The sequence below is a fragment of the Engystomops pustulosus genome, chromosome 4 (assembly GCF_040894005.1).
Source record: "Engystomops pustulosus chromosome 4, aEngPut4.maternal, whole genome shotgun sequence".
NCBI classification, from domain to species: Eukaryota; Metazoa; Chordata; class Amphibia; order Anura; family Leptodactylidae; genus Engystomops; species Engystomops pustulosus.
In genome coordinates this window covers 225286331-225311910 of record NC_092414.1, presented here as the reverse complement: position 1 = coordinate 225311910, position 25580 = coordinate 225286331, and the positions used below count along the sequence as shown (strand labels likewise).

Here is a 25580-nt window from a genome sequence, read left to right as displayed (position 1 = left end):
TAGGTAGGGGGCGGGGCCTCAGCTGCTCCCCCTCCCCCCACATATAACCACACAGGACATTATATACACACACGTTATACATTCAGCACAATATACTTGTAAGCTGTACGAGAATTATCCCCCCCCCCCCATAACTATATACAGCCCCCCCCCCCAGTGAGCGCAGGGCGTCACTGTGCACACCCCCCAAAAAACAAGGGCACCGACTTATATACACCCCCCCCCCTCCTGCCCCCGATGCCTGGGGCGGGGGAGGGGATCAGGAGCAGCGCATGTGCTGGATACCAGCTCCTGCCCTAATACATTCTTGTGGTGAAGATAAACACGAGCCCCCGGGGCGGCGCGGCACACGGCGGCAGACGCTTCGCTTTTAGGCTAATTAGCGTTTTTTTTGTGTTTTCTTTAGAAGTTTCTATGTACACAGTAAAGTTCCATAAGGTTTTGGTGGGGTGCAGAGGAGACATTGGGGGGTCCCCCCGGCCCCTCGCCCTCCTCCGACAAGTCCTAACAATGTCCAAACACTGCTATGAGCGGAGCAGCTCCTCCTCCTCCGGCGGTTCTGTCAGCCCTCGGCCCGGTGGGGCAGGTCCACAGATTAACCCTTTAGCTCCTGGAGGGGGCTCTCTCCCAATGGTCCCCGTATGGTCCATACACAGGCGGCCGAGATCTGTGGTGTCAATATTAAGGCAACGGCACCAATCACACCCGGAGCGTCTCCCCGTCCTCCCCGTCAGCTCCACGGCCGGACGTTTGTAAACAAAAGCAGAATCAAAAAACATTAACCGAGGGGAAAAGTGGGAGGGGGTCACAAACTTTCCACATTGATGGGTAAAGAGCAGGTACCATGTCCCCCACCCAAAAAAATAATAATCATCACACAGAGAAGGCAGGGTGCAAAAATCCTCCAAAAACCACGGAGCGGCCACGAGATCCACAAGTCCTGGCACCCGGTGACGTGAAACGGCCTCTGCTGATCCAGACGTAAGTGCAGCCGTATACCAGGGGGGGGGGACGGGGGACACAAGGTCAACAGTTCAAGGAAAAACATTTTTTTTTTCTTCACCTATTTTTGTAACCAAAAAAAAAATAAAATAAATCACAACATCTTTTTTTGTATCTGTGCAAAAAAATAACCATTAAAAAATGTTGCCCCTCCCCCCCCACCCCCAATCAAAATTGCTAAGTGCATTCTTCAAGTTTTGATGGATTTTTCCTCCCCCCCAACACAACAGGGAACTCAAAGCAGAGCGAGAAGCGCTGAAAAAAATTTTTTTTGCTTGTTTTTTTTTTTAAACTTCTTTTATGTTATTTTTTTTTCCTTTTTTTTTAGAAGTTTTAAATTTTTTTTTTAACAAAATATATTTTGCAAAAAAAAAAAAAAAAATCTTTTGAGGAAAGTGTTTTTGGCTGTATTTTTCTTTTTCCCAAAATAATAATATATATATATAATTTTTTTTTTCTATTTTAACAGATCCGTTGCCGGAATACTTCACTTTTTGATACAAAAAAAAAAAAAAATCAGAAACTGTCAAGTTAAAAAAAAAAAAAAAAGCAACAAAAAAAATATTAAAGAGTTAAACAAAAAAGTTACATTTCTAATAAACAGTCAAAAGTCAGTAAATCCAGTTTTCCCTCCAGTTGGGTTTTTTTTTTTTTTACATTTTCATAGTTAAAAAAAAAAAAAAAAAAAATAACCAAGAAAAAAAAATTAAGGAAAATTAGATTTTTTTTTGATCAGTTTCTGTAAAGTGCATTTTTTTTTAAGGTGCTTTATAATGAGTGCATTTATGTTTGGGGGAGTGGGGGGAGGGCACAAACGAGGTGTCGCTCCCCCCTCCTCCCTGGCTCTGGGCGGGACAGACCCCACCCCCTCCTTTTCCAAGTCTCTGCCCCTCCTCGTGCAGAGGGAAGGGTAAAGTTTGCAGTGCAGTACAACTGCCGAAAAAACTATCCGGCAGAGATAAGTATAGATGGCGTCAGAAGGAAGGAGGACGCCTCAGTAGTCGTCTATAGCCTCCATCTCGTTCGGGGAGCCATGAAGAGAGTAACCTGCAAACACACACAAGGAGAGCGATCAGGAGGGCAAGGGACAGCAGCAGCACCCTCCCCTGCACAGTGATTACATACAGCCGCCCCCTCCCCTGCACAGTGATTACATACAGCCGCCCCCTCCCCTGCACAGTGATTACATACAGCCGCCCCCTCCCCTGCACAGTGATTACATACAGCCGCCCCCTCCCCTGCACAGTGATTACATACAGCCGCCCCCTCCCCTGCACAGTGATTACATACAGCCGCCCCCTCCCCTGCACAGTGATTATATACAGCCGCCCCCTCCCCTGCACAGTGATTACATACAGCCGCCCCCTCCCCTGCACAGTGATTACATACAGCCGCCCCCTCCCCTGCACAGTGATTACATACAGCCGCCCCCTCCCCTGCACAGTGATTATATACAGCCGCCCCCTCCCCTGCACAGTGATTACATACAGCCGCCTCCTCCCCTGCACAGTGATTACATACAGCCGCCCCCTCCCCTGCACAGTGATTACATACAGCCGCCCCCTCCCCTGCACAGTGATTATATACAGCCGCCCCCTCCCCTGCACAGTGATTATATACAGCCGCCTCCTCCCCTGCACAGTGATTATATACAGCCGCCCCCTCCCCTGCACAGTGATTACATACAGCCGCCCCCTCCCCTGCACAGTGATTACATACAGCCGCCCCCTCCCCTGCACAGTGATTACATACAGCCGCCCCCTCCCCTGCACAGTGATTACATACAGCCGCCCCCTCCCCTGCACAGTGATTACATACAGCCGCCCCCTCCCCTGCACAGTGATTACATACAGCCGCCCCCTCCCCTGCACAGTGATTACATACAGCAGCCCCCTCCCCGGCACAGTGATTACATACAGCCGCCCCCTCCCCTGCACAGTGATTACATACAGCCGCCCCCTCCCCTGCACAGTGATTACATACAGCCGCCCCCTCCCCTGCACAGTGATTACATACAGCCGCCCCCTCCCCTGCACAGTGATTACATACAGCCGCCCCCTCCCCTGCACAGTGATTATATACAGCCGCCCCCTCCCCGGCACAGTGATTATATACAGCCGCCCCCCCCTCCCCTGCACAGTGATTATATACAGCCGCCCCCTCCCCGGCACAGTGATTATATACAGCCGCCCCCCCTCCCCTGCACAGTGATTATATACAGCCGCCCCCCCTCCCCTGCACAGTGATTATATACAGCCGCCCCCCCTCCCCTGCACAGTGATTATATACAGCCGCCCCCCCTCCCCTGCACAGTGATTATATACAGCCGCCTCCTCCCCTGCACAGTGATTATATACAGCCGCCTCCTCCCCTGCACAGTGATTATATAAAGCCGCCCCCCCTCCCCTGCACAGTGATTATATACAGCCGCCCCCCCTCCCCTGCACAGTGATTATATACAGCCGCCCCCCCTCCCCTGCACAGTGATTATATACAGCCGCCTCCTCCCCTGCACAGTGATTATATACAGCCGCCTCCTCCCCTGCACAGTGATTATATACAGCCCCCTCCCACACACATCTAGACCCCCACTTCACACAGCTCTGATGCAGACAGGGGCAGCACAGACATCAGGGGCTCCTGCACCTCTACGAAGCCTACCAAGTATGCTGGGATCTGAGTGTAACATGTGAATCCGCCTCTTCATCTTACTGCTCTGTAGGTCGTATCCGCTGCTTGGCTTGGAATTCTGGGACGCTGAAAACACAGATGGCGCTAACCAGGCGGCTTCCTGCAACAGATAGTGTGATAGTGAGGCCCCATACTGCCCACAGCGCCACCTCTGGAGACACACAACATTATCTATCAAATTTTTCGATAAAACCTGCCTGTGGGGAATCCTTCCCAATTCTCTGCCCTCCCATGATGCAATATTCATGACCTACTTTGATATGATAGATTAAAGGGGTTATCCGGTTATAAAAAGTTACTTTTGGCCTGGCTGGGGCGGGCTATTGCCTCCTCCGACGCCGCCGATGTCCCGCGCCGCAGTCCGTTTGATCAGTGCCCCCTGTTTGTTTACAGAAGCCGTGCACATGGAGCTTCCGGCCGGCGGTGTGTCCGGCTCCTCCCATCCGTCCCTATCTCTCAGCGTTGTCAGCACTGGGATACGGTGTCGGACAGGAGCTCCCTGTGCACCCTTGTAAAGAAACAGGCGCACATATGAGACGGACTGCGCGCGGGACATCAGCAGCGCCAGACGAGGTAAGTACACGTTTATTATTTTTAAATAGCCCAGCCCGGCCCCAAGTAAATTTTTACACCCGGATAACCCCTTTAAGCCTGGATGGAACGGTGAGAGCAGCTCTAGGCGTCACTTACCTGCTGACGTTGGCTGGCTTTGTACTTTGCTCGTCGTTCCAAAAACTGTTTAGCAAATTCTTTGGCTTCAAGTGTTTCTCCAAGACAGGAGCGGATATAATCGTGGACATCATACGGAGACTCGAGCTCCTTCAGGAAGGCCACTAATGTGGGGACTGTGGAGGAGAGAGGGAAGGGACTGTTAAAGGTAATGTGGGGAGCCCAGGGCAGGTGGGAGGCCACGGCGGGGGAGCCCAGTGAGGCAGCAGCTCCCGTCTTACCGTCCAGGTTATTGGATGTATTCAGGATGTGTAACATCTGCTCGCACCACTGAGTGAACCCGTCTGAGGGTTTGATTCCCTGCAGTAGTTTCAGAAGCTTCTCCTCGTCATCGGTCTTCTTGCGGCGGGCACTGGCAGAGTAAGCGTCACTGAGGAGAAGCCGTGGTAAATAGGGGGTTAGAGTGAGTGGACACTTACCAGGGAGGACACATCATATCTATTATGGGGGAGTGATGGCACATGGGGAGTAAGCACTCACGTCAGTGATGGGCTACTTCTGCTGTTCCTTAGGCCCCTGGCGCTTGTCCCAGACTTGACACTTTCCTCCCAGGGGCTCTTCTCTAGCCCGCCCCACAGAGAGCCAGAATCATTCCCCCACTGAGAGGACATGATGGGGGCGCCAGTCATGCCAAGCCCGCCATGCTACAGGGAGAAAAGGCATACGGTGATTAGTGCCAGCACAGGATCTAGAACCACGGCCACAGTTACAGCAGCACCAGAACCAGTGGAGACTGGCACCATTATCCAGTACCATGGACCCACCGTCCTGGCTGACTGCGCTCTCTGCTTCAGCATCTGTCCCTCGCGCTCCTGCATCTCGAGCATGGCTTTCAGGGAGACGCTGGCTTTCCCGTGAGCTGCCCAGGCCGGGCCGGACTGCGAGGACTGGCCGCTCTGCTGGATCAGCTTCAGGAGCAGCTCCTGCTGCTGACGACACTGCAGACACAGCGGCAGGATAAGGATTTTTGCAGTGAAGGGAATATTCCTGCTGTCATGAGAAAATGAAGACTGACCTGCTTCCTCCTGTACATCTCCTCCTCGTCCCTGCGCTTCTGCTCCTCCTGGCGCCGCTTCTCTTCTCGTCTCTTGCGCTCCTCCTCCTCTCTCTTGGCCCTGAGTTCGGCTTCTCTGCGCTCCTGCAGCTAATAAGCCCCCTGTTAGTGTCCCCGCTCCACACCCCGGCCCGTATCTCCGCTGTGTAAGGCAGTGTCAATACCTTCTGTTGCAGTTGCAGCTGCTCCAATATTGGCCCCTGAGATACGGCAGTCACTGGCAGGTCCCACAGCGCAGAGTCCCCACCTGACAGAGAAGAGGGTGGTCAATGTGGGCGAGAACAAAGGACTCCCTCATTGTAGGTAATCCCAGGACTTACCTGCTGTCGGTGAGTTTGAGGTATTTAGATCCCATAAGGATCCAGTGTCTGGCACAGAGAGAGATCGGTTCATAGAGGGAAGGAGGGCAGCATCGGACCCCCTGCAGAGCGACACATAGTCCCAAATTAATAGGCAGAAAAATCACTGACAAAAGGGAGGAGGAAGGGATCACGGCAAGGGAAATCCCCGTCCTCCTGCCGTCTTACACATTACTTGGGGTCTCTAGTTTATGCCCCTGGTCTAGGCTATGGGCATGTGCCACGGTCTATGAGCCGGCATACAGGGGTGAGAGGCAGGGCAGGAAAGTACGAGGCGGCTACCTGGATTTTGAGGGGTTGAGTTGCTGGAGGAACAGCGTCAGCTGCTGCTGTTGCTGAGCGGTGAGATCACTGCCTTTCTGCTGAGAGTACTGCTGCCTGCGGGCAATACACAGCAATACTGAGCGTTACTATACAGAGGGCCTATGCTGCACACATATGAGGAGGGTGACAGTGGTGTGTGCCCATCAGGGGGGATGGAAATGATGGAGAGATGCCATGAGGGACCTACCTGCTAATAAGCTGCAGCAGGTACTGGCGTTGCATCTGCTGGTAGAGAGCTAGCTCCTGCTGTTTTTTCAGGCACTGCTGATCAATGTTACCCTAGAAGACAGGAGAGGACGTGTCATGGCACCAGCAGGAGCTGTGGACCCTCAAGTCCATAAAACAAGACACTTACCAGCAGGGGAGGCGGAGACGGCCCGGGGGCAAAAGGTACCCGGCCCCACATCTTGATGACTTCACCTAGCGGCTGGAACCCCTCGTCACAACCTCTCTTCACCAAGAGCGACATAGTGAAATATCCTGCCTGGCACCACTCTGCCATCTCTTGGGTACTGAATGGACCTGCGGGTCAGAAAGCCAGAGAGGGTGGGTCAGCACCTGGGTGGCAGCGTGAGGACGGACACATGACAAGAGGCAGCGGACACCTTGGATTTCCCCTTGAGGGTCCTTGTAGAACCACTTCATGGCGGCCTCGTGGGACAGGGGCAGAGCAGCAGCACTATGAGAGCGACTAGAGGAGAAGGCATCTTCTTCTAGGGAAGAATCTTGCAAAGAAGCCACCAACTTTTCAGCTTCCTATGAGAAAGGAAGAGACAGAGGAGGTAAGTCATTGGAGGGGGGGTCACGGCAGCCATATGTGCGCAGCTTGTGGTGGAGACTTACCTGCTGGAGATGTTTCATGCCTTCATCCTCCTCCGGATCCCCCACAGAAAATTCAGTAGCAGCAACTGTGGGGGGAGATGGAGGGGTCGGCAGAGTGGAAAGGGGGGAGACCGAGGAAGAAGCAAAGGGTCCGGGGTTACCTAGAAGTCAGGGAAACCACAGGAAACAGTGTGAAGCAGTGTGAGAGTGGCTGTGTACAGGTGAGTAACGTCTTGTATATATGGGACAAATTACAGATGTCTATACAGAACAGGAAAAAACATACAGCGCAGAGCGGTCATCTCTACTGATTAACCTGTGGCCCTCAGCGGACACTGTGCAGGGAGACCCCCAAACAAATACCATGTGGTCCCCAGACTATTCATCAGCCTAAGAGGAATAACAGAGGGCACTCACCTTCTTCTATGGGGCACGGAGTCTCCAAAGCCCCATCTTCACCATTAATGGGAGAAATATCGAGGATGTGGTCCCCCTCTCCCAGCGTGTACAATCCTGGGGCCCACATAGAAGAGCTCTGCTCCGGGGACTTAGCCGGGGGGTCCTGCGGGGCGTCCTCTGAGGGGGGCGGCTGCTCCTCATCTAGAGTAAATAAATAAAAGTCATCTCCGGAAACCTTTGTGCTGCTGGTCCGGGTCTGGTCTGGCCCGAGCGCACACTGCTGCTGAAGCCCTCTGTGCTGCTGGTCCGGTCCCAGCACACACTGCTGCTGAAGCCCTCTGTGCTGCTGGTCCGGTCCCAGCACACACTCCTGCTGAAGCCCTCTGTGCTGCTGGTCCGGTCCCAGCACACACTCCTGCTGAAGCCCTCTGTGCTGCTGGTCCGGTCCCAGCACACACTCCTGCTGAAGCCCTCTGTGCTGCTGGTCCGGTCCCAGCACACACTCCTGCTGAAGCCCTCTGTGCTGCTGGTCCGGTCCCAGCACACGCTCCTGCTGAAGCCCTCTGTGCTGCTGGTCCGGTCCCAGCACACACTCCTGCTGAAGCCCTCTGTGCTGCTGGTCCGGTCCCAGCACACACTCCTGCTGAAGCCCTCTGTGCTGCTGGTCCGGTCCCAGCACACACTCCTGCTGAAGCCCTCTGTGCTGCTGGTCCGGTCCCAGCACACACTCCTGCTGAAGCCCTCTGCACTGCTGGTCCGGGGTGTGGCCCGAGCACACACTCCTGCTGAAGCCCTCTGTGCTGCTGGTCCGGGGTGTGGCCCGAGCACACACTCCTGCTGAAGCCCTCTGTGCTGCTGGTCCGGGTCTGGCCCGGTCCGAGCACACACTCCTGCTGAAGCCCTCTGTGCTGCTGGTCCGGGGTGTGGCCCGAGCACACACTCCTGCTGAAGCCCTCTGTGCTGCTGGTCCGGGGTGTGGCCCGGTCCGAGCACACACTCCTGCTGAAGCCCTCTGTGCTGCTGGTCCGGGGTGTGGCCCGGTCCGAGCACACACTCCTGCTGAAGCCCTCTGTGCTGCTGGTCCGGGTCTGGCCCGAGCGCACCCTCCTGCTGAAGCCCTCTGTGCTGCTGGTCCGGTCCCAGCACACACTCCTGCTGAAGCCCTCTGTGCTGCTGGTCCGGGGTGTGGCCCGGTCCGAGCACACACTCCTGCTGAAGCCCTCTGCGCTGCTGGTCCGGGGTGTGGCCCGGTCCGAGCACACACTCCTGCTGAAGCCCTCTGTGCTGCTGGTCCGGGTCTGGCCCGAGCGCACCCTCCTGCTGAAGCCCTCTGTGCTGCTGGTCCGGTCCCAGCACACACTCCTGCTGAAGCCCTCTGTGCTGCTGGTCCGGGGTGTGGCCCGAGCACACACTCCTGCTGAAGCCCTCTGTGCTGCTGGTCCGGCCCGAGCACACACTCCTGCTGAAGCCCTCTGTGCTGCTGGTCCGGGGTGTGGCCCGAGCACACACTCCTGCTGAAGCCCTCTGTGCTGCTGGTCCGGCCCGAGCACACACTCCTGCTGAAGCCCTCTGTGCTGCTGTGGACCCCGCTTCCTTACTATTAAGTGCGGCTCTGTCTTGCGCCTCTTCTGTTCGCTCCTCTTCTTCCTCTTCCTCCACACCCTGGAACTCGAGCTCCTGCTCCTCCACAATGGTCTCTTTGGGGCTTTTCTAGAGGCGAGAGGGTTCTGGTCAGTCTCATAGTGGGGTCCACACTGCCCCCCTTACCACCCAGCATAACCCATGTAAATACCTTGAATGATAAGAAGGCCCCAGAAGAATCAAAGGTTCCCATTTCGTCGTCTTCATCCTCCATGCACCATTCGGGAAGGCCATCCCTGTCCTCCTCGTGGCCATTGTCACTGCCACGCCCGCTGCCACGTGGAGCTGCTCCGCCTTCCTCCCGCACCATCTCAAAATCAAACTTGCGTCGGCGGTCCCCATGCTCCCTCCATCCGGCAGAGCGCGGCCCCTCTGAATGGTACAACATGGGGTCTATCAGTGAGAGTGACAGAGGAGACAGCAGCGGGTGATGGGAGAGCCACCTACCTGTGCTTCCTCCAGGGCTTGTGGATCGCCAGCGCTCGTCTCTCCGGGACACAGAAAGCCTCCAGTTCCCGTCCTCATCCTCCTCTTGCCCTTCACGGAGGGTGCGCCAATTGTCGCTATCTGATCGGGCAAATTCTTTCCTAGACGGTCCTGCGCTCTCCTCAAAGCCTGCACGCACTGCGGGAGCATGGAACGAGAACATCCTGAGGATGGACTGAGCACAACCCCGCCCACCGTCTACCCGAGGCCGCGCGCAGCCCCGCCCACCGTCTACCCGAGGCCGCGCGCAACCCCGCCCACCGTCTACCCGAGGCCGCGCAACCCCGCCCACCGTCTACCCGAGGCCGCACAACCCCGCCCACCGTCTACCCGAGGCCGCACAACCCCGCCCACCGTCTACCCGAGGCCGCACAACCCCGCCCACCGTCTACCCGAGGCCGCACAACCCCGCCCACCGTCTACCCGAGGCCGCACAACCCCGCCCACCCGAGCGCGCACAACCCCACTGTCTATATGACGCCGTATAACCCCGCCCACTGTCTATACGAGGCCGTATAACCCCGCCCACTGTCTATATGATACCATATACCCCCCACCATCCAGACTCCTGGGACGGATGTGACATACCTGCCTCCCTCCTGACCGGCTTCTCAAATCGTCTCTCCCCCCTGAAATGAAAGTAACAGTTACATTGTCTCCCTGGAAGCTGCGTGTCCCAGTAAGTGATCAGGACACGTCGCTCACCTGTCATCCCAGCTCTGGCTGCGGTGAATTTCCCGACCGCCGCGGCCAAATCCAGAGTCGCCATCATCCAGAGCCCGCTGGTAGATAGCGGGATCACCACGTCCACGGCCTAGAGGGGGGCAAACAGATCAGATGTACAAATTACCATCTATCCCTGCCGGACCCCCTACAAGCAGACGTGGCTTACCTCCCACCCCACCCCCAAACACAAGCAGACGTGGCTTACCTCCCACCCCACCCCCAAACACAAGCAGACGTGGCTTAACCCCCCCCATCCCCATACACAAGCAGACGTGGCTTAACCCCCCCATCCCCAAACACAAGCAGACGTGGCTTAACCCCCCCCCCATCCCCAAACACAAGCAGACGTGGCTTACCTCCCCCCTCCCCAAACACAAGCAGACGTGGCTTACCTCCCCCCTCCCCAAACACAAGCAGACGTGGCTTAACCCCCCCCTCCCCAAACACAAGCAGACGTGGCTTACCTCCCCCCTCCCCAAACACAAGCAGACGTGGCTTATCTCCCCCCTCCCCAAACACAAGCAGACGTGGCTTACCTCCCCCCTCCCCAAACACAAGCAGACGTGGCTTATCTCCCCCCTCCCCAAACACAAGCAGACGTGGCTTACCTCCCCCCTCCCCAAACACAAGCAGACGTGGCTTACCTCCCCCCTCCCCAAACACAAGCAGACGTGGCTTACCTCCCCCCTCCCCAAACACAAGCAGACGTGGCTTACCTCCCCCCTCCCCAAACACAAGCATATGTGGCTTACCTCCCACCTCCCCAAACACAAGCAGACGTGGCTTAAACCCCCCTATCCCCAAACACAAGCAGACGTGGCTTACCCCCCCCCATCCCCAAACACAAGCAGACGTGGCTTACCCCCCCCCATCCCCAAACACAAGCAGACGTGGCTTACCTCTCCCCTTCCCAAACACAAGCAGACGTGGCTTACCTCCCACCCCACCCCCAAACACAAGCAGACGTGGCTTAACCCCCCCATCCCCAAACACAAGCAGACGTGGCTTAACCCCCCCCCATCCCCAAACACAAGCAGACGTGGCTTAACCCCCCCTTCCATCCCCAAACACAAGCAGACGTGGCTTACCTCCCCCCAAACACAAGCAGACGTGGCTTACCTCCCCCCCAAACACAAGCAGACGTGGCTTACCTCCCGCCCAAACACAAGCAGACGTGGCTTACCTCCCGCCCAAACACAAGCAGACGTGGCTTACCTCCCCCCCCCAAACACAAGCAGACGTGGCTTACCTCCCCCAAAACACAAGCAGACGTGGCTTACCTCCCCCCCCCCAATACAAGAGGTGGCTTATACTCCCCTCCCCCTTTGATACAAGATGACGTGGCTCATACCCCCCCCCCCCCGCCCTAACACAAGACGACAAAGCTTCCCTCCCAATACAACAAGAAAAGGCTTACGCCCCCCCCCCCCAGCAGAAGCAGATGTGGCTTGTACCCCTCCAACCTCCGATACAATACGAAAAGGATTAACCCCCCCCCCAACAAAAGCAGACGTGGCTTACTTCCCCAATACAAGCACATGAGGCTTACCCTCTACCCACCCCAAAACAGGCAGACCTCATCTTACCTCGGCCCCCGCGTGTGGTACCCCTGCCTCGGCTCACCCCGCCCGGAGCCGGTGCTGCGCCTTTACCCATCAGCCTCAGAACAGGAACACTGTTTACAGAAAGCGAGAAGTTCCTCTGCAGAAAAAGAGGAGATATGAGGCTCTGGGCGTCAGGGGGTCCGCGCTGAGGGGCTCTTACACCCACCCGTCCGTCCATGGGCAGTACCTGCTCCTCCTCTGTGAGTGGCAGGAGGGCGAGGGGCTGCAGCGGCTCCTCGTTCAGGATCACAGCAAACTCCTTGTCTTGCATCTCTTCTGGAACCTGCAGGAGAGGAAACGGGCGCTCAATCCGGAGCAAGTCACGTGACCAGGACGTGGCGCTGCCAGGACACGGCCACCTACCTTGTTCTCTTTAATATAAAGTGCCAACATCTCCTCGCGTCCATAGCGATACTCCGCCAGTTTATACTTTGGCATAGCGGGGGAAGGAGGAGGGGAAGCAACGGAGCCCCCACTGGATAGTGCACGAAGCCTGGGGAGACACAGACACAGGTTTACCACAAGTCACAGGCAGGGGGCGCTCCTCAGCAGCCACTACTGCCTGCACGACAAGCCCACAGCCACGCCACATCATTGTACACACGCCACGGATACCACTCACCATTCCGGCCCAAAATTTAGTGTTTCAGCAGCCATGATGAATTGAAGGTACCTGGGGGGGGGGAAACAGGAAGGATGAGAAAACCGGACCGAGCGCACACCAAGTCTCACAATACAGGGGAAGGAGGCGGCCTAGGAGACCACCTGACAACACGGACACGCCCAGGACCCGCCCATTATTCATATTAGGAGAGGGGAATTATCCACCCTGTGGGCAACTATACTGCTGTTACCAGGCTCCACCCATCATTCATACTATGGGAGGGGCTATGTTATCCCACTATATGGGCAACCATGCGGCTGTTACCAGGCTCCACCCATCATTCATACTATGGGAGGGGCTATGTTATCCCTCTATATGGGCAACCATGCGGCTGTTACCAGACTCCACCCATCATAATCTGGGAGGGGCTATGATCTCCCACTATATGGGCATCCATGCAGCTACTACCAGGTTCCACCCATCATTCATACTATGGGAGGGGCTATGAGCTCCCACTGTATGGGCATCCATGCAGCTGTTACCAGGCTCCACCCATCATATAATCTGGGAGGGGCTATGATCTACCACTATATGGGCATCCATGCGGCTGTTACCAGGCTCCACCCATCATATATACTATGGGAGGGGCTATGATATCCCACTATATGGGCATCCATACAGCTGTTACCAGGCTCCACCCATCATATAATCTGGGAGGGGCTATGATATCCCACTATATGGACATCCATGCAGTTTGTACCAGGCTCCACCCATCACATAATCTGGGAGGGGCTATAATCTCCCACTATATGGGCATCCGTGCGGCTGTCACCCGGCTCCACCCATCATATATACTGTGGGAGGGGCTATGATCTCCCAGCATGAGGGCCACTATGCAGCTATTATGAGGCTCCGCCCACCAAACATTAAAGGCAGGGCTTTAACCTCCACCATGTGGGAGGTGCCAGACTCCGCCCACCTTGCACACACCTGTGTTTGGAATGCTCCGTCAGCGATCTCTTTTCATGGAATTAAACTTCAGACCGGACCTGATGTGAAAGAGAAATTCAGTGAGAGGAGCCACAGTGTAACCCACTACCAGTCCTCCCACCCCACAGGGGGAGCACCAGCGGCTCTGCACAGGCTCTCAGCCCCTACCTTTGTGCTCCTGCTCCTTCACTCACACAGGGCCGGGTCAGCTAACATCAGTAGAGGAGGGAGGAGCTGTTCAGGAGCAGAAAGATGGGGGCTGAGAGCTGAGGAGTGAGCAGCACAGACAAGTCACATTTATTTTTGAAATGCATCCAAACCAAAGCCCAACCACTGGGACTACACAGAGGATTCTGTCAGGGTGCAAGGTAAGTTATAACACACAATTATACTGTAATAGAAGTGGAATCCAGCTGTAATGGGCTTCTGTAACCGATCTACACGAGAAAATGAACCAGTCACCACAATTTTCACAAATACAGCTAGTGGGCGGTTCCCATAGAGCCCAAGAAACTGACTGACACCCTTTTAACTAAAATGGTTTTCCTCAGATCCCCATATATTCAACGTCATAATTTCACCTGCTATCCAGGAATACCTCTCGGGAGTCAAGGTGGGCGTGGCCTCAGGCTGAATCCAGCAGCTCCTCCCCATGAGCAGCAGTAATGTCATGTGACCAGGGTGACATCGCAGGTCCTCTAGCCTCATAACATTAGTAAACTGTGCAGAATGCATGTATCAGAGCACATGAAATCACAGCCGCTTCCACGGAGAGGATTAGAAGTGCATGGAGGCGGCTGTGATTTCATGTCATCAGATATATACATGATGTACTGTTTACAAAATGTTAAGAAGCTAAAAGACTTACGATGATGTCACCCTGGTCACATGACATTAAGCCACACCCCCAACTGTAGATACCCCTGGATACCAGTTTATAACACTGATTTTGTGGAGAAGCGAAGGAAACTATTTTTAGCGTATCAGGATGTTACTAGGACCCTATGGAAACCTGCCAAAAGTGTGAAAAATTGTATCACAGGTTCCCTTTTATGATGCCCCTGCTAGTACAGCAGAAAAGTGGGGGGTTCCCAATGAGGACTGTGCAGAGCATCATGGGATGTGTATGCAAGAGAAGAAGGAGAGGGGGTCCCAAAACCTTCCCCCACTCAGTAACCGCTCACCCTAACACACCCCAACCACAAAAGGACGACAACACAACCAAGACCTGGAAACAGTCAGCAAGCAGGAGGGAGAATGGCGGCTCAAAGTAATGTCATGTATGTACACAGTGACTGCACCAGCAGCAGAATAGCGAGTGCAGCTCTGGGGTATAATACAGGATGTAACTCAGGATCAGTACAGGATAAGTAATGTCATGTATGTACACAGTGACTGCACCAGCAGCAGAATAGTGAGTGCAGCTCTGGAGTATAATACAGGATGTAACTCAGGATCAGTACAGGATAAGTAATGTCATGTATGTACACAGTGACTGCACCAGCAGCAGAATAGTGAGTGCAGCTCTGGGGTATAATACAGGATGTAACTCCGGATCAGTACAGGATAAGTAATGTCATGTATATACACAGTGACTGCACCAGCAGCAGAATAGTGAGTGCAGCTCTGGGGTATAATACAGGATGTAACTCAGGATCAGTACAGGATAAGTAATGTCATGTATATACACAGTGACTGCACCAGCAGCAGAATAGTGACTGCAGCTCTGGGGTATAATACAGGATGTAACTCAGGATCAGTACAGGATAAGTAATGTCATGTATGTACACAGTGACTGCACCAGCAGCAGAATAGTGAGTGCAGCTCTGGGGTATAATACAGGATGTAACTCAGGATCAGTACAGGATAAGTAATGTCATGTATGTACACAGTGACTGCACCACCAGCAGAATAGTGAGTGCAGCTCCGGGGTATAATACAGGATGTAACTCAGGATCAGTACAGGATAAGTAATGTCATGTATGTACACAGTGACTGCACCAGCAGCAGAATAGTGAGTGCAGCTCTGGGGTATAATATAGGATGTAACTCAGGATCAGTACAGGATAAGTAATGTCATGTATGTACAGTGACTGCACCAGCAGCAGAATAGTGAGTGCAGCTCTGGAGTATAATACAGGATGTAACTCAGGATCAGTACAGGATAAGTAATGTCATGTATGTACAGTGACTGCACCAGCAGCAGAATAGTGAGTGCAGCTCTGGAGTATAATACAGGATGTAACTCAGGATCAGTACAGGATAAGTAATGTCATGTATGTACAGTGACTGCACCAGCAGCAGAATAGTGAGTGCAGCTCTGGGGTATAATACAGGATGTAACTCAGGATCAGTACAGGATAAGTAATGTCATGTATGTACACAGTGACTGCAGCTCTGGAGTATAATACAGGATGTAACTCAGGATCAGTACAGGATAAGTAATGTCATGTATGTACACAGTGACTGCACCAGCAGCAGAATAGTGAGTGCAGCTCTGGGGTATAATACAGGATGTAACTCAGGATCAGTACAGGATAAGTAATGTCATGTATATACACAGTGACTGCACCAGCAGCAGAATAGTGAGTGCAGCTCTGGGATATAATACAGGATGTAACTCAGGATCAGTACAGGATAAGTAATGTCATGTATGTACATAGTGACTGCACCAGCAGCAGAATAGTGAGTGCAGCTCTGGGGTATAATACAGGATGTAACTCAGGATCAGTACAGGATAAGTAATGTCATGTATGTACAGTGACTGCACCAGCAGCAGAATAGTGAGTGCAGCTCTGGGGTATAATACAGGATGTAACTCAGGATCAGTACAGGATAAGTAATGTCATGTATGTACACAGTGACTGCACCAGCAGCAGAATAGTGAGTGCAGCTCTGGGGTATAATACAGGATGTAACTCAGGATCAGTACAGGATAAGTAATGTCATGTATGTACACAGTGACTGCACCAGCAGCAGAATAGTGAGTGCAGCTCTGGGGTATAATACAGGATGTAACTCAGGATCAGTACAGGATAAGTAATATCATGTATGTACACAGTGACTGCACCAGCAGCAGAATAGTGAGTGCAGCTCTGGAGTATAATACAGGATGTAACTCAGGATCAGTACAGGATAAGTAATGTCATGTATGTACACAGTGACTGCACCAGCAGCAGAATAGTGAGTGCAGCTCTGGGGTATAATACAGGATGTAACTCAGGATCAGTACAGGATAAGTAATGTCATGTATGTACACAGTGACTGCACCAGCAGCAGAATAGTGAGTGCAGCTCTGGAGTATAATATAGGATGTAACTCAGGATCAGTACAGGATAAGTAATGTCATGTATATACACAGTGACTGCACCAGCAGCAGAATAGTGAGTGCAGCTCTGGGGTATAATACAGGATGTAACTCCGGATCAGTACAGGATAAGTAATGTCATGTATGTACACAGTGACTTCACCAGCAGAATAGTGAGTGCAGCTCCGGGGTATAATACAGGATGTAACTCAGGATCAGTACAGGATAAGTAATGTCATGTATGTACACAGTGACTGCACCAGCAGCAGAATAGTGAGTGCAGCTCTGGAGTATAATACAGGATGTAACTCAGGATCAGTACAGGATAAGTAATGTCATGTATGTACACAGTGACTGCACCAGCAGCAGAATAGTGAGTGCAGCTCTGGAGTATAATACAGGATGTAACTCAGGATCAGTACAGGATAAGTAATGTCATGTATGTACAGTGACTGCCCCAGCAGCAGAATAGTGAGTGCAGAGCTGGAGTATAATACAGGATGTAACTCAGGATCAGTACAGGATAAGTAATGTCATGTATGTACAGTGACTGCACCAGCAGCAGAATAGTGAGTGCAGCTCTGGGATATAATACAGGATGTAACTCAGGATCAGTACAGGATAAGTAATGTCATGTATGTACACAGTGACTGCACCAGCAGCAGAATAGTGAGTGCAGCTCTGGGGTATAATACAGGATGTAACTCAGGATCAGTACAGGATAAGTAATGTCATGTATGTACACAGTGACTGCCCCAGCAGCAGAATAGTGAGTGCAGCTCTGGAGTATAATACAGGATGTAACTCAGGATCAGTACAGGATAAGTAATGTCATGTATGTACACAGTGACTGCACCAGCAGCAGAATAGTGAGTGCAGCTCTGGGGTATAATACAGGATGTAACTCAGGATCAGTACAGGATAAGTAATGTCATGTATGTACACAGTGACTGCACCAGCAGCAGAATAGTGAGTGCAGCTCTTGGGGTATAATACAGGATGTAACTCAGGATCAGTACAGGATAAGTAATGTCATGTATGACCACAGTGACTGCACCAGCTGCAGAATAGTGAGTGCAGCTCTGGAGTATAATACAGGATGTAACTCAGGATCAGTACAGGATAAGTAATGTCATGTATGTACACAGTGACTGCACCAGCAGCAGAATAGTGAGTGCAGCTCTGGGGTATAATACAGGATGTAACTCAGGATCAGTACAGGATAAGTAATGTCATGTATGTACACAGTGACTGCACCAGCAGCAGAATAGTGAGTGCAGCTCTGGGGTATAATACAGGATGTAACTCAGGATCAGTACAGGATAAGTAATGTCATGTATGTATAGTGACTGCACCAGCAGTAGAATAGTGAGTGCAGCTCTGGAGTATAATACAGGATGTAACTCAGGATCAGTACAGGATAAGTAATGTCATGTATGTACACAGTGACTGCACCAGCAGCAGAATAGTGAGTGCAGCTCTGGGGTATAATACAGGATGTAACTCAGGATCAGTACAGGATAAGTAATGTCATGTATGTACACAGTGACTGCACCAGCAGCAGAATAGTTAGTGCAGCTCTGGAGTATAATACAGGATGTAACTCAGGATCAGCACAGGATAAGTAATGTTATGTATGTACACTGTGACTGCACCAGCAGCAGAATAGTGAGTGCAGCTCTGGGGTATAATACAGGATGTAACTCAGGATCAGTACAGGATAAGTAATGTCATGTATGTACACAGTGACTGCACCAGCAGCAGAATAGTGAGTGCAGCTCTGGTGTATAATACAGGATGTAACTCAGGATCAGTACAGGATAAGTAATGTCATGTATGTACACAGTGACTGCACCAGCAGCAGAATAGTGAGTGCAGCTCTGGGGTATAATACAGGATGTAACTCAGGATCAGTACAGGATAAGTAATGTTATGTATGTACACAGTGACTGCACCAGCAGCAGAATAGTGAGTGCAGCTCTGGAGTATAATACAGGATGTAACTCAGGATCAGTACAGGATAAGTAATGTCATGTGTGTACACAGTGACTGCACCAGCAGCAGAATAGTGAGTGCAGCTCTGGGGTATAATACAGGATGTAACTCAGGATCAGTACAGGATAAGTAATGTCATGTATGTACACAGTGACTGCACCAGCAGCAGAATAGTGAGTGCAGCTCTGGAGTATAATACAGGATGTAACTCAGGATCAGTACAGGATAAGTAATGTCATGTATGTACACAGTGACTGCACCAGCAGCAGAATAGTGAGTGCAGCTCTGGGGTATAATACAAGATGTAACTCAGGATCAGTACAGGATAAGTAATGTCATGTATGTACACAGTGACTGCACCAGCAGCAGAATAGTGAGTGCAGCTCTGGGGTATAATACAAGATGTAACTCAGGATCAGTACAGGATAAGTAATGTCATGTATGTACACAGTGACTGCACCAGCAGCAGAATAGTGAGTGCAGCTCTGGGGTATAATACAGGATGTAACTCAGCATCAGTACAGGATAAGTAATGTCATGTATGTACACAGTGACTGCACCAGCAGCAGAATAGTGAGTGCAGCTCTTGGGGTATAATACAGGATGTAACTCAGGATCAGTACAGGATAAGTAATGTCATGTATGACCACAGTGACTGCACCAGCTGCAGAATAGTGAGTGCAGCTCTGGAGTATAATACAGGATGTAACTCAGGATCAGTACAGGATAAGTAATGTCATGTATGTACACAGTGACTGCACCAGCAGCAGAATAGTGAGTGCAGCTCTGGGGTATAATACAGGATGTAACTCAGGATCAGTACAGGATAAGTAATGTCATGTATGTACACAGTGACTGCACCAGCAGCAGAATAGTGAGTGCAGCTCTGGGGTATAATACAGGATGTAACTCAGGATCAGTACAGGATAAGTAATGTCATGTATGTATAGTGACTGCACCAGCAGTAGAATAGTGAGTGCAGCTCTGGAGTATAATACAGGATGTAACTCAGGATCAGTACAGGATAAGTAATGTCATGTATGTACACAGTGACTGCACCAGCAGCAGAATAGTGAGTGCAGCTCTGGGGTATAATACAGGATGTAACTCAGGATCAGTACAGGATAAGTAATGTCATGTATGTACACAGTGACTGCACCAGCAGCAGAATAGTTAGTGCAGCTCTGGGGTATAATACAGGATGTAACTCAGGATCAGTACAGGATAAGTAATGTCATGTATGTACACAGTGACTGCACCAGCAGCAGAATAGTGAGTGCAGCTCTGGTGTATAATACAGGATGTAACTCAGGATCAGTACAGGATAAGTAATGTCATGTATGTACACAGTGACTGCACCAGCAGCAGAATAGTGAGTGCAGCTCTGGGGTATAATACAGGATGTAACTCAGGATCAGTACAGGATAAGTAATGTCATGTATGTACACAGTGACTGCACCAGCAGCAGAATAGTGAGTGCAGCTCTGGAGTATAATACAGGATGTAACTCAGGATCAGTACAGGATAAGTAATGTCATGTGTGTACACAGTGACTGCACCAGCAGCAGAATAGTGAGTGCAGCTCTGGGGTATAATACAGGATGTAACTCAGGATCAGTACAGGATAAGTAATGTCATGTATGTACACAGTGACTGCACCAGCAGCAGAATAGTGAGTGCAGCTCTGAAGTATAATACAGGATGTAACTCAGGATCAGTACAGGATAAGTAATGTCATGTATGTACACAGTGACTGCACCAGCAGCAGAATAGTGAGTGCAGCTCTGGAGTATAATACAGGATGTAACTCAGGATCAGTACAGGATAAGTAATGTCATGTATGTACACAGTGACTGCACCAGCAGCAGAATAGTGAGTGCAGCTCTGGAGTATAATACAGGATGTAACTCAGGATCAGTACAGGATAAGTAATGTCATGTATGTACACAGTGACTGCACCAGCAGCAGAATAGTGAGTGCAGCTCTGGAGTATAATACAGGATGTAACTCAGGATCAGTACAGGATAAGTAATGTCATGTATGTACACAGTGACTGCACCAGCAGCAGAATAGTGAGTGCAGCTCTGGGGTATAATACAGGATTTAACTCAGGATCAGTACAGGATAAGTAATGTCATGTATGTACACAGTGACTGCACCAGCAGCAGAATAGTGAGTGCAGCTCTGGGGTATAATACAGGATGTAACTCAGGATCAGTACAGGATAAGTAATGTCATGTATGTACAGTGACTGCACCAGCAGCAGAATAGTGAGTGCAGCTCTGGAGTATAATACAGGATGTAACTCAGGATCAGTACAGGATAAGTAATGTCATGTATGTACACAGTGACTGCACCAGCAGCAGAATAGTGAGTGCAGCTCTGGGGTATAATACAGGATGTATCTCAGGATCAGTACAGGATAAGTAATGTCATGTATGTACACAGTGACTGCACCAGCAGCAGAATAGTGAGTGCAGCTCTGGGGTATAATACAGGATGTAACTCAGGATCAGTACAGGATAAGTAATGTCATGTATGTACACAGTGACTGCACTAGCAGCAGAATAGTGAGTGCAGCTCTGGGGTATAATACAGGATGTAACTCAGGATCAGTACAGGATAAGTAATGTCATGTATGTACACAGTGACTGCACTAGCAGCAGAATAGTGAGTGCAGCTCTGGGGTATAATACAGGATGTAACTCAGGATCAGTACAGGATAAGTAATGTCATGTATGTACACAGTGACTGCACCAGCAGCAGAATAGTGAGTGCAGCTCTGGGGTATAATACAGGATGTAACTCAGGATCAGTACAGGATAAGTAATGTCATGTATATACACAGTGACTGCACCAGCAGCAGAATAGTGAGTGCAGCTCTGGAGTTTAATACAGGATGTAACTCAGGATCAGTACAGGATAAGTAATGTCATGTATGTATACAGTGACTGCACCAGCAGCAGAATAGTGAGTGCAGCTCTGGGGTATAATACAGGATGTAACTCAGGATCAGTACAGGATAAGTAATGTCATGTATGTACACAGTGACTGCACCAGCAGCAGAATAGTGAGTGCAGCTCTGGAGTATAATACAGGATGTAACTCAGGATCAGTACAGGATAAGTAATGTCATGTATGTACACAGTGACTGCACCAGCAGCAGAATAGTGAGTGCAGCTCTGGAGTATAATACAGGATGTAACTCAGGATCAGTACAGGATAAGTGATGTCATGTATGTACACAGTGACAGCACCAGCAGCAGTATAGTGAGTGCAGCTCTGGGGTATAATACAGGATGTAACTCAGGATCAGTACAGGATAAGTAATGTCATGTATGTACACAGTGACTGCACCAGCAGCAGAATAGTGAGTGCAGCTCTGGGGTATAATACAGGATGTAACTCAGGATCAGTACAGGATAAGTAATGTCATGTATGTACACAGTGACTGCACCAGCAGCAGAATAGTGAGTGCAGCTGTGGGGTATAATACAGGATGTAACTCAGGATCAGTACAGGATAAGTAATGTCATGTATGTACACAGTGACTGCACCAGCAGCAGAATAGTGAGTGCAGCTCTGGGGTATAATACAGGATGTAACTCAGGATCAGTACAGGATAAGTAATGTCATGTATGTACACAGTGACTGCACCAGCAGCAGAATAGTGAGTGCAGCTCTGGGGTATAATACAGGATGTAACTCAGGATCAGTACAGGATAAGTAATGTCATGTATGTACACAGTGACTGCACCAGCAGCAGAATAGTGAGTGCAGCTCTGGGTATAATACAGGATGTAACTCAGGATCAGTACAGGATAAGTAATGTCATGTATGTACACAGTGACTGCACCAGCAGCAGAATAGTGAGTGCAGCTCTGGGGTATAATACAGGATGTAACTCAGGATCAGTACAGGATAAGTAATGTCATGTATGTACACAGTGACTGCACCAGCAGCAGAATAGTGAGTGCAGCTCTGGGGTATAATACAGGATGTAACTCAGGATCAGTACAGGATAAGTAATGTCATGTATGTACACAGTGACTGCACCAGCAGCAGAATAGTGAGTGCAGCTCTGGAGTATAATACAGGATGTAACTCAGGATCAGTACAGGATAAGTAATGTCATGTATGTACACAGTGACTGCACCAGCAGCAGAATAGTGAGTGCAGCTCTGGGGTATAATACAGGATGGCCCTAGACACTATCGCTCACCCCAGTAAGTAATGACAGGTATAATGTGACAGGTGGGCACTTGCCTTCCCCAGGACTCCAGCAGTGCAGCCCTCGGTGCTCCTCGGTGATACGGTGCGATCAGGCCTCTTCTTGCAGCATGAACTTGTAGGAGTGATTGTAGGGGCGGAGTCTCTAGAGGTGTGTATACAGGTCAGTGCCTATAGGATATAATGTCCCGGTATAGAGGGAGCTGTCGCTGATTAGACGGAGCCCCCGGATCTATGGCTGACCACTCCCATCAATGTAAACATATTCAGTGTCCCGCCCCTATATATATCATATATATATATATATACTGCTAGTATTCAGCTGCTCATAGCCAGACCTGGAGCAGGAAGCTATAGGGGGTGTCACTGCATAGAGTGTGTGTATACAGCGCCCCCTAGACCTGTGTGTGTATATAGTGTGTATACAGCGCCCCCTAGGCCTGTGTGTGTATATAGTGTGTATACAGCGCCCCCTAGGCCTGTGTGTGTATACTACTACCCCTCAGGCTTATATATGTGTATACAGTGCCCACCTAGGCCTATATATTTGTGTATAGTGCTCTTCTAAGCCTCTGTGTATACTGGAACAGGTGTAGGCCCTAGGCCTATATACGTGTATAGTGCTCTCCTGTATACAGCGCCTCCTTGGCCTCTATGTGTATACAGTGCCCCCTATTTGTATATACTGTGAGTATACAGCACCCCCCCAGGCCTCTATGGGTATATACTATGAGTATACAGCGCCCCCTAGGCCTCTATGGGTATATACTGTGCGTATACAGCGCCCCCTAAGTTTCTATGTGTATATAACGTGAGTATACAGCGCCCCCTACGCCTATATGTGTATATAATGCGAGTATACAGCGCCCCCTAGGCCTGTGTGTGTATATACTGAGTGTACAGAGCGCCCCTAGGCCTCTATGGGTATGTACTGTGAGTATACAGCGCCTCTATGTGTATACACTGTAAGTATACAGCACCCCCAGGCCTCTATGTGTATATACTGGGTGTATACAGCACCCCCCAGGCCTCTATGTGTATATACTGGGTGTATACAGCACCCCCCAGGCCTCTATGTGTATATACTGAGTGTACAGAGCGCCCCCTAGGCCTCTATGTGTATATTCTGGGTGTATACAGCACCCCCCAGGCCTCTATGTGTATATACTGGGTGTATACAGCACCCCCCAGGCCTCTATGTGTATATACTGAGTGTACAGAGCGCCCCCTAGGCCTCTATGTGTATATACTAGGTGTATACAGCACCCCCCCAGGCCTCTATGTGTATATACTAGGTGTATACAGCACCCCCCCCCCAGGCCTCTATGTGTATATACTGGGTGTATAGAGCGCCCCCTAGGCCTGAGTGTATACAGGGTCGGGTGCGGGCCCCAGGCCTGTGTGTGTCGGCTCCGCTGAAGGCCTGAAGCCTGTGTCCCGTGTCGGCCGCTGGCTGCGGGGCCTCAGGCCTGCTCTGTGCGGTGCCCGGGCCCTCTCCTCGGCGCTCGCCTATGTGTGTGCGGGGAGGGAGGGGACAGCCGCTCACTGCCAGGCCCCGGGCCGGTGCTCAGTCGGGCGCTCGGGCCGTTGACTCCCGGAGCGGCCGCGCTCTCCTTCTCCCTCACTGGAGGTTAATTCCTGTCGCCTGGGTCGCGATAGTCTTCGTTACGTCACGACACGTCACGCACCCTCCTCCGTTTGCGGAGTATCCCAAAACAAGATGGCGGCCGCGCCGTGAGGGGAGGTCACGTGACTCTCCGGGCCCCGCCCACCTTCCACAGGAGCTGAGCTATCAGCACGTGACCAGACAGCCGGCCAATCCGCGCTGCGCAAAATAGACTAGCAGCACAAGGTTTTATTTTGAAGCAACTTTATTGAAAATACATCGGAGGCGTCGGGATTTTCTGGGCCCGGATGATCAGGGGTGGAGCTCCGAGAGGTGAAGCTTACCCCGACTTACAGCAAACCGTGTAACCAACTGTCCGCGCCCGCAAATAGTGACTGCCATGTCTCTCCCCGCCCATACGTAGTGATTGGCATGTGTCGCTCCGCCCATACGTAGTGATTGGCATGTCTCTCCCCGCCCATACGCAGTGATTGGCATGTGTCGCCCCGCCCATACGTAGTGATTGGCATGTCTCTCCCCGCCCATACGCAGTAATTGGCATGTGTCGCTCCGCCCACAGGCAGCGCCATGGGTTATGTCCCGCCCACGTTCAGTGATTGACGTTAGAGTCGCTGCGCCCGAGGCCGCCCCCTGCAGGTAGATGAGGAGAGCGCGGCCACGTGACCCCCGCCGCCTCCCGTGCTTCTAATATTCTCACCAATGACAGGATGGTGCCCCGGGGTCCGCTGCACGGAGCGGTCTGTGTGTGGGGGCTGGTTGTTTGCGGGATGAGGTGACGTTTTCATCGCTCCCATTTTGAGGCCTGGGCGACCGTTGGATTACTTTTTTTATTTAGAAAAAGTGTTTAAAAGCCCCTCCTCTTTTCATAAACCACGCCCACCGCCACACCCCCAAGCTTAGTATATAATCCGTCATGGCCCCCACATAGTATAATGCCCCTTCCTGTGGCCAATTACCCCCTATAGACCCGTATAATACCCCCTAATGCAA

General features: G+C 51.4%; 1 protein-coding gene across 2 annotated transcripts; it reads right to left on the bottom strand.

Moving 5' to 3' along the window:
• Positions 1-351: 351 nt before the first annotated feature.
• On the bottom strand, positions 352-24700 carry GIGYF1 (GRB10 interacting GYF protein 1). 2 transcript variants are annotated; one of them, XM_072150054.1, is made up of 26 exons: positions 23000-24700; positions 13432-13490; positions 12460-12510; positions 12201-12330; positions 12004-12120; positions 11820-11934; positions 10213-10321; positions 10096-10136; positions 9469-9645; positions 9173-9393; positions 8979-9090; positions 7399-7581; positions 7003-7142; positions 6765-6915; positions 6515-6681; positions 6347-6438; positions 6118-6213; positions 5797-5897; positions 5641-5723; positions 5438-5566; positions 5187-5360; positions 4903-5066; positions 4644-4792; positions 4384-4538; positions 3664-3793; positions 352-2049 (listed from the first exon to the last, which is right to left on the bottom strand). In XM_072150054.1, the coding sequence occupies exons 3-26, from the start codon at positions 12492-12494 to the stop codon at positions 1997-1999; spliced, it is 3024 nt and encodes a 1007-aa protein (XP_072006155.1). In that variant the 5' UTR covers positions 12495-12510; positions 13432-13490; positions 23000-24700; the 3' UTR covers positions 352-1996. The 2 variants fall into 2 exon arrangements, with proteins under 2 accessions (XP_072006155.1, XP_072006156.1); XM_072150055.1 differs by having other exon boundaries at positions 12025-12120.
• Positions 24701-25580: the final 880 nt, after the last annotated feature.